The following is a 14,477-nucleotide window of genomic DNA, read 5'->3' on the forward strand; positions in this document are numbered from 1 at the left end:
ATATATGTTCACTATAATGAGGCTGGAAGGCAATGGAGGATTGCCGGAATGAGAAAACTATCATGGCGCCAATTTTTTACAATTTGTTGTTCTCTCCCCTTGTAGAAACTAATGGAGAATGCCCTGGGCTCCTCCCTCCACTCAAGTTGCCGCCCCCTCCAGATCGACTCCCCCCGAACTTCAGGACACAAATCGTGTCTGATGCATCGCAGGCTTCGGTGGAGAAGGGGTGGGTGGAGGTCGGGGGCCGGCATCGCCCGAGGCTGGAGAAGCCATCTGCCCTGCCCCGCAAGAAGAAGGACGACCGCTCCCTCGCATTCAAGCGGAGAGCTTACGGACTCTGCTTCCGTTGCTTGGCGGAGGACCACTTTGTCGCCGATTGCCGAGGCCCTGTCACCTGCCTGGCTTGCGGCCACTCTGGCCATCGCAAGCGTGACTGTCCGGGCCGCCTTCCTGCCAGTCAAGGTCGCCTCCGCCGCTCCATGTTGCCGCCATCTGCTCCTGGCCTCCCCAACCACGAGCCACCAGCTTCTTCACAACAGTTGCAGCAGCGCTCGTGGGCCGCCGTGGTTGCTTCTCCGACGGGGCTCGTTCAGGAGGCCCTTTGTAGCAACTCCGGTGTCTCTTGGTCAAGTCTGTCCGATCCTGGCAAGACTACCTTTGCTGCTGATCTGGGGCTGCTGCAACCCCTTTTTGCAGCACAGACCGAGACGCTGCACGCCGAACTGCAGGCCCTGGTTACCGCCCGTGTGGAGGAGGTCGTTCAACCTCTCCGCGACATGGCGGTCGCTTTGCAGGGATGGGCGGCCCAGGACTCAGGCCTCTTGGAGCGGCTGGAGGTTATTAGTGACAGAGTTGTTGCTTCGCCGACCATCATCTCTTCCTTGGCGCCGATGGGTCCACCTCCTCCCTGGTGTGACCATGAGGAATCGCTGCCTCCTGTTGTTGCTTGCGGTAAGGATATCAGTGATGCGGGTGTGGCTGGTTGCTCATCCGAGGTACTGGCTGCTGTGGCTCTACCTGTAGATGTTCCTCCTCCTTTGGATCTAGCTCTGCACAGGATGGTGACTCAAGGTGAGGAGGCGCAAGCGAAGGTTGCTGAGAAAGTCAGAGGGACCGATGATATGGAGCGGACTGAGGTGTCCTTACCTGTTGGCTTGGTTGGAGAGGTGCCGCCCTTGGTCTCCTCTCCAGGGATGACCGCCTCAGAGGGCAATACCTATATGATGTCTTCCGGGTCCGAGGAGCTACTCGATGACATTGGAGTGCCTTCAACCACCTTATTGGATGAACTCCTAAGCAGTTTCAGTTGCACAGCGCCACGGTCCTTGCTCGTAGAACCGATTCATTTGCAGATTGAAGGGGCATCTACTTGTTCCGGAAGGCGTAGTGACCGTTTGGATAAAAAGAACAAAAACTGCAACATTCCTACTGCCAAACGCGCTGAATATAGGTTGGCGGAGGCTTATGGGGAACTACCGAAGGGAATGACGTCTAAGAAAGCCACCGAGGAGGAGGTGCAAGAGAAGATGAAGCCTTATCTACGGATGTATAAGAAACCGCTTACGCCAACGGCGGTCCAGGCAATCCGTGCCTTGGTGGAAGTCAATGTTTGATCTCATTTTTCAGAAGGTTAGGCCCAAGTACACAGCTAGTTGCATGCGTGTTCTTGAGGTTGCAGAGGTTGACTTGGTTGGGCATGTTGTGTTGTCGGTGGTCTTGGGCTTAGGCACCCTTGTATCTGGCTCGGACGACGTCCCTTGAGTGCTAGCCCGGTCTTTGTGGTCTTCGCCGGTTTCCCTTATGTAACCGTGCCATGTATGATTTTTGGGTCCGGTTTCCCCTATTAACTGGACCAATTCTCTTCTTCTTAATGCAATGCGGGAGCTCCCCGCCCTCTGACGAGGTTCCGTCAAAAAAGAAACTAAAGGAGGCAAATGAAATAAAAAAAATACAATCAATCACCCAGAAAGAAATAATACAATCAATTTGTGTACGTAAGGAAACATGGATTGTTTCCATGCGTGGACCGGCCATATCAAGGCACTGCACTACGTGCATGATCTTTTCAATATATGACGTACGCCAAAAATCAATGTCGATGCCATGCTTTCCCAAGAACAGGGAAACTACAAGCAACAAGTACAAACTGCAAGAATTAGAAAAAAAACTACAAACTAAAATTAGCAAGCAGCAAGTACAGGGAAACACTGGCTTCCAATTTCTTCAGCATGCTGGATTTGGATAAAAAATCAAAGGAGGGACAAGGGCACAGAGGATGAATAGTTTGCCCTTACTTACCAGGGTGCTCCAGGTTCTGTTCCTAATCTGATGCTCAGTTCCCTCTCCAAGCTAGCTATTGAAACCAAACTCTCACATACTTACAGACGGGTCCCAGGATAAACCCTTCAGCCACTAGTGTATACAACTAGTGATCCAAGTGTGTTGTTACTCGTGCGCGACTTGATCGTCTTGGTTCTTGAGCGAGCGCCCTCTGCTTTGCTCTGTTCGTTCTGAATTTGTTCACCGTTGCCACCAGGCAAAGTGTAGTAGTAGCGCGTTTCCATCAAACGTGCTGCTGCTAGGTAGTTTAGTAGTAGCGCTTTCGCCTAGCACGCGCTACTGCTAAACCCATCCCATCTTCTCCACTGGCCGCCCCTCACTCTCCGCTCCCACTCTCCCCTCACCGTTCCACCGCCGCCGATGTTCGGTCCTCCCCGCCGCCACATTGCCGCAGCCGTCCTCGCTCCTCCTTCCTCGGTATGCGGCGCCCCTCCTCCTCCTCCCATTGCCCTCCTCCCTCCTCCTGCCGTGCCCTCCTCCCTTCTCCTCCAGTCGCGCCCTCCGCCCTCCTCCTCCTCCCACTGCCCTCCTCCCCTCCTCCCACCTCCTTCCCCCTCCTTCTCTCTCCTCCCTCCTCCCACCCCCTCCTCCCTCGGCCTCCCACCCCTCCTCCTCCTCCCTCCTCCCACCCCTTCCTCCCTCCTGCCTCCCTCCATCTCTCCTCAATGATAATGTAGTTTTTTTTACTGTTTTTTCAATACAATAGAATTTAGTAAGTGCTTCATTTACTTATGTTAGGTTTATTAAAAGAACTAGTTTCACATAGTTTTTTTTACTGTTTTTTCAATACAATGGAATTTAGTCTATACTACTATTAAACAATCAAACAATTTCTTTCTTAACGCCACACAACAATTGTACCTAGGTTGATTAGCACCGCTAGATTAAACCCACTGAATAAAATCTAATGGTTATGATTAACTTAATCCCGAGTCATGTGTGTAGTTAGCAATTTAGAATGACTGACCGTACTCCACCCGCATAGGAATATTCCACATGCCGTTTCCCACTAATCACGCTATTCCATCTGTTAATTCCTCCCCTACCAAAAATCTCTTCCAATCAAATAGGAGGCATGCACGCCCGCTGCACGGAGTCATCACCAACCTCCTCCACTCCTCTCGCTCCCCACGCCCACACGATGCCGCCTAGATCAGAGGAATTGGAGGCCGTCGCTCCGCCATGTTCCGTTCAGGAGCCGAAACAACAAGCACCAATGGCCGCTCCACAGCCGGCGGCCAACACAAGTGGGTTACACATCTGGCGAGCTGTCGACTCTATCTTTCCCACCGTGCCGCGTCAAGAACACCTCTGTAGTGGCTCTCGGTTTGGTCACGCCTGCGCCATTGGGTTTCTCTCTCAGTCTGTTGTTCATACGACTCTAATAATTTACCAAGATCGGATTTTATCTACGTATCCAACCAGGGCAGACTGATGAGAGCGAGTTTCTTGCCGGATTCGTCCGTCAAACAAGCAACTCCTTGATCTTTACTCATGTTTCTCTTGGTGATGTTCAGGTGTCGTACTACCCGCAGGGAAGCTCAAGGCCATCGCCACCGACGTCGGCCGCCCCGGTGCAGGAGGAAACATGCACGTGCTCAGGCCTCGGGGAAATTGGCAGCGTCGTCCACGCCCAGGTCTTCGACAGGTAAGAAAATCAACACAAGGATCGAAGGCCCATCATGTTTTACTTTCTTCCCCTCTTTGTCCATTCTTCGTGTTGAACTGGATCCCGTCTTGTTTGCTCCAACAACAAGATCCAGCTACCGACAGGGATCAATCGTCCAATCATCAAGAGGTTTGGTGCTCAACTCTTGAAGAAGGCCTAGACCGATCCATCCAAGGCACAGATACCATCCCGTTTCTTCTTGCATGCCTTCTAAAGCAATTTCTTGATGATGGATTCTAAATTGCTCTGGTGGTTTTCAGAACGGCGTAGCTGTTCCTCCAGCAGCGCGGGCAGCCCTGCAGCCAGTAAACAAGAAGGTCCCTGTCAAGGCCGCCGCCTCTTGCTGTTACTCGCAGGGGATGGTGAGAAAGATAGAGTCGACGGCTAGGCGGATGTGTAACCCACCTGTGTTACTCGCTGGCCACTCCTGGAGCGTAGGTCGCCATAGCCATCCGTGGCTTTGACGCTCGGCTGCTGCCCCACGGACGTATTCGCCACACCCCTCAGCCGACGCTACTGCCCTCCACTATGTGGCTATCCTTCAGGCATGATTCTGACGCCCTACCAATACTGGCACCATGCTGCCTAGGCTGATTTTTGCTTTTTACATGCAGGAAAATTAATTATATGCATGTTCTGTTCGGGTGCCTGATGCCCAGTACTGGTGTTTGCGGGGATAGTACAGCCTAGCCTCTTCAGTAGGTGCAATGGCAGTAAAGCTTATGAACTCATTTTTAGCATGTACGTGAGCAGTTGACATGCTGGTGTGAAGCAGGTATGTGCCTTGCTTATAAATAAAGCCTTGCATGATTTGCTTATAACTGATGGACTGAGGTGGAGGTGAGAGATGTATAACAACCATCTTGATCCAAATGACAGGGCTAACCTGCTTACCTATACTTTTACCACATCCTAAGACTTAGAAATCTATACAATATGAATGCCTAGCTGTTTTGTGGTCTACATGTCTGCATGTAGTGTTCAGGTATGATTCTTGCATACTGTCGACAAGGGCACGGTGTATTTCCTGAACTTCTTTTTCATTATGTTGAGCTCGGTTTCAACTTCTACCGAGTAGTTGGTAAGCAAGCCTGATGCAGATGTATGGAGGTTATGCACTTCCATTAGCTCTAGAGTTGTCCACTATACCGATAAGGCCTACATATTCTGCTAATGCAGGTTGGAGGGGAACATGAACCCCGGCAATCCAAAATAGAAGATATAAAATAACTGCAGCTCATGCCATGCATTTCTATAACAACAAGGAGCAAGTCTGTTTTTTAATATCCTACCACAGCCAAGCAATTTAAGCTTATATGGGTGCTCTCTATTTTTCAGAGGTGCGTGTATTGAGAGCACCCATGATTCAGGCAAAAAGCTAGACAAATTAACAAACTTTGTACAAGTTGTACTTGAAGCCAGTGATAGCTCGTTCAAGGATGCTGATTGTGATTATCCTACTTCAACAACGTGCTTGCCACTCAGGAGTGACAAAGTACAGCATGCTGCTTTTCTTTAAGAAACCCCTTCAACTTATGTATGCAATATGTACTTGTGAAGAACTATGACAGAGCCTTGTTTATTGTATGCATGTCTAATGTATTTTCATACTGAATAGAGTAACGTACTCTTGCCCCCACGGTCCCGGCACCACGTTTGCAATTGTATTCTTGGTCGCGTGTTGCTCAATCAGGTGAGTCTGTTTTTCTCTCATTTTACTTACATTTTTACATGAATTTGCCCGTGCATTTGGTCCTATCACTGACAACAATTCAAACCTGTCAATTGGGGAAAGATATGCCCATCATCAGTCCTCTACAGTTGAGATGTTGATATGACAAGTTTAATTTGTGTTTAATCTTCACATAACTAATTTTGAATACCATGTATGTCATATAGAAATGTTAAATTCCCTTCATTTTTGGTCACAAATGTCGCACTACAGGTGATGCGAGAAACTCAGGATGGGGGCAAAATGGTCTTGACCACCGGCGAACTCTTCTATCTCACCGACTCCCTTTGTATTCGAGTCCAGCAATTCAACTTATGAAGATAACATGTAGGCTGAACCCAGGAGAGAACAAATTATATGCACCTCTTTTAGTATCTTTAATCAAAGTTTGCATCTCTATCATGTTCACTTGGACAATGACTATACCTATTATATGTCCTTTCAAGTTCACACAAGAAATTAGATATGTTGCATACTTTACTATCTGACTATGATTTCTTGGTTTGGGATTTCCTTGTCTACTAGCACTTTACATGACATCATCAATAGATAAGTCATAGGGTTTGTATTAAACCTCATGAGACATGGGGATCATCAGACACTACATATATTCTACCCCCACCGCCACCCCTCACCAAATTTTTGGAATATGAATTCAGAATGCGTTGATCAAGACAACATACGTACACGCTTAGCACTCCCTCCATTCACAAATACAAGATATTCTAAGTACGGATTGAATGTATATAGACACGTTTTATTGTGTTTGTTCACTCATTTTAGTTTGTATAGTCTATATTGAAATATACAAACATCTTATATTTTTAAATGAAGAGAATAGTATACAGTAAGCTTCATTTCACCCAGAAGAGCTTCCGTAACATGGAAGTTAATTAGTTTCAATATGAATTAAGAATAATACCCACATGAATTTTATAGGTTGCTTTTGATTTAGACGTGTGTTGCACGTGCATGCTTACTAGTAAGTGCTTAATTTACTTATGTTAGGTTTATTAATTGAACTAGTTTCACTAAGGTATTTTTAGTAAATGTTAGGGCTAGAACTAGGATGTTTTAGACATAGGGTTTCACTAAGGTATTTTTAGTAAATGTTAGGGCTAGAACTAGGATGTTTTAGAAATAGTTTGTAATTTTAGTAATATAAAAAAGTTTTAGTAATAGAAAACTGGTGAATAGGTTTTTTGAATATAAAAAAGTATTTTGAATAGGATAGAAAACTAGTTAATAGGTATAGAATTTTTTTGCATTTTTTTTTCAATATGCAGGCTTTGTAGAGTCGTGTCTCTTTGGAGTGATCGTCATCCGAGCTACCTTTAGCTACTTCCTCTACACCCGAGGCGGTGAGCTAAAAGTCCACCTCCTCCTTCTCTACTTCTCGGTGTTGAATAGAGTAGAATTAGGGTATTTAGTTATGCTTCTTAACCAAATGAAATGTTCGGGTTATAAGATATATTGAAATGTTTTTGTCAATATTGAACCATTGAGATGCAATGAGCACCAGTTTATGCTCATGTGCGAATGCTTATGATAATTGATTCGGATATATGAGACAAGGGACATCTTTGTATCGCAGGGAAAATCCGAGTGGCCTATGTTTTGCCGGTGTGTTGATTAATTTCCGCTCCGGCAAATTTCAGGCGCTCGATATGTCCTTTTTTAGCAAATGTCATGCCCGATTTTTCCGTAAATTTTAGCATAACTTGTGCTAGAATATATATGAAATATCTAGTGGCCCGGATTTTCTAGAAAGACATTTAAACGACATCTCGGGTTGACTTTAAGTCTGTCGGGACTCCACCATATGAGAGAAGAAGAATGCCGATTGTTGTCGTGGGGGTCGTTCGTCCTCTTCCTTCTCGTGATAGACCTTTTGGTAATGCACGGGAAGGAAGGAATCAGTGAGGGAGAGTCAACGGTTAGACGAGGCTTATACTGCTCCTCTCTACCAAAAAAAAGCTCTTCCATAAAGTAAACATGACCCAAAGAGATTCACGCTGGACCTGTGTTCCAGAAAATTTGTACTTATATTCAGTTATGCAGTTGTATTTTTTTTCTTGAGTCAAATTCATGTAAACAATAATTCTAGCTGTTTCTTGAGTCAGATTCATGTAAAAATTCGACAACAATTATACGGTAACACTTAACTTCTCAAATAATGCATAATTTTTTACAATACTCTAAACCAATAGTAGATTGTTGAAGGACCGAAGATCAATGTCAGTCGGAACACACTTAGGGCTTGTTCGGTTAATCCCTCCCACAAAGGGATTGGAGAGGATTGGAGGGGATTGAGGTGGATTTTGACTTGTGGGGGATTTAATCCCTCTCAATCCCCTTCAAACCCCTTCAAATCTGAAGGAACCGAACAAGGCCTTATTGGGGAAATTGCCAAAATAATTCTGAAGTTAAAGAGCCCGATGGCAAGTAGAAAAGGAAATAAGCTGTTATCAAACTATTAGATAAAGAAGAATGATCTGACATAAAGCCAACCTGACTGCAGCGGGCACACTTGACAGTCTGGAAACCCTGAGGTGTACTGAAATTCCAACAGAGATGATCGAAAAGCTTGGCTGGATCTGAAAGAGCAGAAAACGGACAGTAGTAAACCTGCAAAGGAAATTACACATAAAAATTCAGAAACAGTCACCACCAAATTGAATACGGTCCTGAGGTGAGGAATCGTGGACATAACTAAAGATGCAATACGCGTGGCTCAAATTTGATGGTAAAATTTGCATACAACGACTCGGCAAGCACACACCGCATGCAAAATGAGATCCCAACCAAAGAAAAGATAGGAGAGGAGGTGACTTGGTCACCACTACCTTCACATGACAGGACGGAGGAGGCAGCCGGTGCAGCCCCTCACGTCAGTGAGTAGATGAGCCGGGGGAGCTCTAGGAAGTGGAGGTCGCCAGGATCCTACCCTGGGCGCCGACGGAGCTCGTGGCTGTGGACGACGACGATGTGGGGAGGGGCTGTACACGGGCTGGTCTGAGCAGGCGACGGAGACGGGGCGGGAGCAGCGCCCATGGAAACAATCAGGTTTTAGGAAACAAAAATACGGGATTTTAAGGAAACTGATGACGGATCGGTGCACCACAGAAGAAATCATAACGTTATCATGGAAGCAAATTATGCACCTGCTCAATTTTGATAATGAAGAACATCCAAATATTAAGGAAACAGATCCCAGTTTTTTTGGGAGGGGTAACAGATCCCAAAATTGTAGGACGTAGATGCTTTGTTTCTTATATATTATTAATTATTATTACGAGCTGGGGTTTCCCTAAATAATAGTAGTATCAGGTTCCAGATATATAAGGACGTACATGGGGCTCCTTTCAATCGACCTCCTTCTCCGGCATCGCCGTCTGCAGCCGCCGCACCGATCTGCAAAGATGAGCTGCCCTGTCGACATGTTCGGCCCACTGCCGGACGAGGTCCTCTGCCACGTGCTCTCCTTCCTGCCCTCGCGCGAGGCCGTGCAGACGTGCTGCCTCGCCCGCCGCTGGAGCCACCTCTGGAAATCCGTCCCCGCCATCCGCGTCCGCGGCGAGGGCGCCAAGTTCCTCCTCTTCGTCAACAACCTCATCTTCGAACGCAACCTCGGCTCCGCGCCGCCGCTGCACTCGTTGGAGATCGACGCCGACGTCGAGGTGCGCCTCGCCTGCTCTTACTGCAAGCTGCTTGACTGCGACTGCAACTTCGACGACTACCGCCACCGTCGCGAGGTCAATGCCCAGGTCGACGACTGGGTCAGGCATGCCCTGCGGGCGGGCCGCGCCCGCTCGCTCAGGGCCTGCTTCGGTGAGACCCGGTGGAAGCCCCGGCGCGCCCTCCCTTTCGCTTCACCGCATCTGACGACGATTCACCTCGACGCCGTTTGCCTCAGAGGCGGCCAGCTGGACTTCTCCTGCTGCCCGGCGCTGCTGCGGCTGGATCTCGTGCTCTGCAGCCTCCACGGGGACGCGCTGGTGTCGCCCTCGCTGGAGCGCCTCGCCATCAACGACTGCCACACCGACATCTTTCAAGACCCCAACGCACCCGATGAAAGGTTCCACATGAGCTTGTCCACGCCAAGACTCCGTTTTGTGGAGATATCTGATAACTACGACAAGGAACAGTTCCTTGAGATGGCGCCATGGTTGACGGAGGAGAGCATCTCATACTATTGATGTGTGATGGTGATGATGGTTGTTCACCATACCCATAGACCGTGAATGCTACTACCAACTGGAGATAGTTCATCCTATATTTATATTTAGGCGATATATATAGGAACACTACATTAGTCAAGCAGAAGCAAAGCCGTAGTAATATCTTAAATAATATTAGCACTTGTGAAAATCACATAAGACGAACAATACACGCTTTATCTATATCTGTTGTACAATGAACACCCGCAATACATGCATACTGAATTTTGGTAGGAAACAATTTGAATCGGTTGGACGATTCAGTATGAGCATCCATTGCCCCCTAAATTTTTTTTTGCCCCCTATGTTTACCACGTATCATGGACCACCCATCTCGGTCCCTCTTTTCTATTACCTTTTATATACTATATAGCAAAAAGGCTGTGCATTGCAACATGTGCAAATAAATAAATTTATGCTTAAGAACTTAGAAAATAATTTACCACTCAAACAAGTTTCAAGTAACAAAACAATTTCTTTTCATTTGAGCAAAACAAACAGGGCAATCACTCGCCCCTTCTAAGCATTAATGATAGCAGTTGCGTGCAAGTGCAAGGTCAGAAAAGCTTAACTTTCAGACGATCAGACATGCTTGATGACAATATAAACAATAGCCTTGTTAGTGTATGTGACGGTATATGGGTGATGAAACCTAAGATCTAGCAAAAAGTATTAGTCAAAGGTTCCAGAACGTTTATCAAATGATAGAAACGTCCAGTTTGAGGCGTTGTCGTCTGCAGCATGCAGCATAGGAATAAAGTCAGAAGCAAAAACAATACAAGTACTCAAATTAACATGGTGGATAAATAGATAAAAGTAATACAAATGGAGTACTAGAGAACTGCCAATATCAATGATAAATATTGAAGTGAAAGAAGCACCCGCTAGATTGATTGCAACCATATTAACCAAGTTGATAAATAGACTTTCATCCTAGACTGACCATGTACAATATGGCGTCTGCTAGGCGTCATCCGGATGCTAATTCACGTCGTGACAGCCATTGACTGGAAATTACGCGCGACCGTTGGATTGTCGACACGTGTTCGGAGAAAAACCGTACGCCGTTGCAAACCCGCGTGTTGCTGCAATCGTGAGAGGTGGAAGCAAAATCCCCACCTCCTCTGCACCCACCCGAACTAGGGCGATGGCGAGATCCCCAGCGGCACTGCCTTCGCATCCACCTCGTCAACAATCGCCACTGTGTGATGCAACTCCGTCGTCGATTGCAATAGTCAACACCCCCCCCCCCCCCCCCCCCCCGCGGCATGGCAAGTTACCATATAGTGCACTCTATGTTGTCGGCTGCCATGGATGGAAGCTCTGGTGCTCCATCCAGCAACAGGCAGGCAAAATTGGCCCCGATACTTGCCGGCTAGCGGAATCTGCGGTCTGGAGCTACAACGGAGCTCCGCAATCCTCCTGTCTTCTCTGCTGATGGCTCCCGGGCTAGCCCCTCGCATGCTTGGGTAATTTGCAAACAAACCCTAGCTTCCTACAAGCATGCATCAATTGAGTGTGCCGTGTGCCTGGATTTTTGTCCCTCTGTTCACTGTCTCCTCAGATATGCAGTACGAATTGTAGCACTACATCACCATTGTCCTCTGTTCATTGTCCCTCTGTTAACTGAAACCACATATGAAATGTTCCTTTTAAAAATCAGTTTAAGAATTGCAACAAAAAATCAGGAAAAAGTCCCCAAAAAAGTGCATGTTGGTTATGTTGTATGTGTGGGGAAAATATAAAGCATTGACTCTGTGGTAGGTTGTATGTGTGTTAACTGTGTTGCATGTTAATCACATTTGATCATGTCGGGACAAGTTTCTTCACTAGAAAAGTTGAACAAAAATGTGTTGCATCTTCTAGGAAAGGAACATGACCGAAATATGATCATCTTTACTTTTAGCACTGTGATCATTGTAGTAGCAAGTGTGTGGAAGCGTTTATATTAATATCATGAGGCGATGATTGTAGTAGTAGTTGTAGAAGCATTATATATTAGTAGTAGGTGTGGAATAATAAATTAAACTAAAGTTATATAATATTATCTACTAGAAACACTAGTTTTACATTCTAACTTCTTTGCTGATGACCTGATACTTTTTTTGCAACAATGAAACAAAATTTAGGCTACCGATGATGCAGTTGAGGATGATGAGAGCTACATCACGGCGCAGATTTCTACTAGAAATGGAGTCAATATGGAAGGGATGATTAGTGTTGCTGATGCGCAACAGGATAAGGATGATGCTGATGATGATGCAATATCATCGTAGCCGATTGTTCCATATGTGAGCATGACCTTTGATGCAGTTGACGATGCAAGAAATTTTTATAGCAAATATGCTTTCAGCCACGGGTTTGGAATCAGAACATCTTCTTCGAAAAATAGCCAAGCAAGAGGACCCATAAAGTTAATTAGTAGGACTTTCACATGTGTTGATGCACGAAAGGATGGTGACCAGAGTGGAGTTGATAGCACTACAGATAGTATTGCAACAGAGTCAAGCAATGCTAGCATATGCCCTGGACTTTTGATGAACATGAGTGACACGTGAAAAAATAACTGGTTGCAATGTCACGATTGCAAGGCCCACATGATTGTAGGGCTATGAGAGAACCGATGGACCGTCACATGTTTTACAGAAGAGCATAACCATCCTCTGGTGCAGCAGGAAGATAAAGTTAGGTTTTACCAGTCTCACCAAAAGATTCCATGAGAAGACCACCAACTGTAATGACTTTGCATGAACACAACTTGTTAACCTCAGATTGCATGGGTATCTTTGGAGATTCTCATGGAGGTGATCAGAGGCGCCTTGGTTATGTGAAAAGAGATGTTTCAAATCCACGATCTGAGATGCGTCAAACCATGTCATTTCAGGACATGGCCATTGCTACCTCTTGAGCATGCGTTGGTTTTCCTTTGAAGAGGAAAGGGTGACGCAACAAAGCAGCGTAAGTATTTCCCTCAATTTTTGAGAACCAAGGTATCAATCCAGTAGGAGACCACGTGCGAGTCACGCCATACCTATACAAACAAATAAGAACCTTGCAACCAACGCGATAAAGGGGTTGTCAATCCCTTCACGGCCACTTGCAAGAGTGAGATCTGATAGAGATAATAATAATAAGATAAATATTTTTGGTATTTTTATGATATAGATTGAAAGTAAAGATGCAAAATAAAATAGATTGGAAACTTGTATGATGGAAAATAGACCCGGGGGCCATAGGTTTCACTAGCGGATTCTCTCAAGACAGCATAAATATTACGGTGGGTGAACACATTACTGTCGAGCAATTGATAGAATTGAGCATAGTTATGAGAATATCTAGGTATGATCATGTATATAGGCATCACGTCCGTGACAAGTAGACCGACTCCTGCCTGCATCTACTACTATTACTCCACACATCGACCGCTATCCAGCATGCATCTAGAGTATTAAGTTCATAAGAACAGAGTAACGCTTTAAGCAAGATGACATGATGTAGAGGGATAAACTCATGCAATATGATATAAACCCCATATTTTTATCCTCGATGGCAACAATACAATACGTGCCGTTTCCCTTTCTGTCACTGGGATCGAGCACCACAAGATTGAACCCAAAGCTAAGCACTTCTCCCATTGCAAGAAAGATCAATCTAGTAGCTAGGCTAAACCAAACTGATAATTCGAAGAGACTTGCAGAGATAACCAACCATACATAAAAGAATTCAGAGAAGATTCAAATATTCTTCATAGATAATCTTGATCATAAACCCACAATTCATCGGATCTCGACAAATGATAACCCACAAGTATAGGGGATCACAACAATTTTCGAGGGTAGAGTATTCAACCCAAATTTATTGATTCGACACAAGGGGAGCCAAAGAATATTCTCAAGTATTAGCAGCTAAGTTGTCAGTTCAACCACACCTGGAAACTTAATATCTGCAGCAAGATATTTAGTAGCAAAGTAATATGATACTAGTGGTAACAGTGGCAAAAGGTAACAGTAGCAAAAGTAATATTTTTGAGTTTTGTAGTAATTGTAACAGTAGCAACGGAAAAGTAAATAAGCGAAGAACAATACAGGAAGAGCTCGTACGCATTGGATCAGTGATGGAGAATTATGCCGGATGCGATCGATCATGTAATGGTCATCACCTGGGGTGACACAGAACTAGCTCCAGTTCATCAATGTAATGTAGGCATGTATTCCGAATATAGTCATACGTGCTTATGGAAAAGAACTTGCATGACATCTTTTATCCTACCCTCCCGTGGCAGCGGGGTCCTATTGGAAACTAAGGGATATTAAGGCCTCCTTTTAATAGAGTACCGGACCAAAGGTTTAACACATAGTGAATACATGAGCTCCTCAAACTACGGTCATCACCGGTAAATATCCTGATTATTGTCACTTCGGGGTTAACGGGTCATAACACATAATAGGTGACTATAGACTTGCAAGATAGGATCAAGAACTCTCATATATTGATGAAAACATAATAGGTTCAC

At 45.6% G+C, this 14,477-nt stretch overlaps 2 protein-coding genes across 2 annotated transcripts; both read left to right on the forward strand.

Moving 5' to 3' along the window:
• The first annotated feature begins 32 nt into the window (after positions 1-32).
• On the forward strand, positions 33-4,635 carry LOC147978472 (uncharacterized). Its single transcript, XM_087514764.1, has 5 exons — positions 33-954; positions 1,027-1,610; positions 3,861-3,980; positions 4,273-4,374; positions 4,627-4,635. Exons 1-5 carry the CDS (start codon positions 33-35, stop codon positions 4,633-4,635), a joined length of 1,737 nt encoding a protein of 578 aa, XP_087370890.1.
• Positions 4,636-9,097: 4,462 nt separating this feature from the next.
• On the forward strand, positions 9,098-9,943 carry LOC147978473 (putative FBD-associated F-box protein At5g56820). Its single transcript, XM_087514765.1, has one exon. It carries the CDS (start codon positions 9,098-9,100, stop codon positions 9,941-9,943), a length of 846 nt encoding a protein of 281 aa, XP_087370891.1.
• Positions 9,944-14,477: the final 4,534 nt, after the last annotated feature.

The sequence above is a fragment of the Triticum urartu genome, chromosome 3A (assembly GCF_056163025.1).
Source record: "Triticum urartu cultivar PI428250 chromosome 3A, HENAU_Tu73, whole genome shotgun sequence".
Lineage (NCBI taxonomy): Eukaryota > Viridiplantae > Streptophyta > Magnoliopsida > Poales > Poaceae > Triticum > Triticum urartu.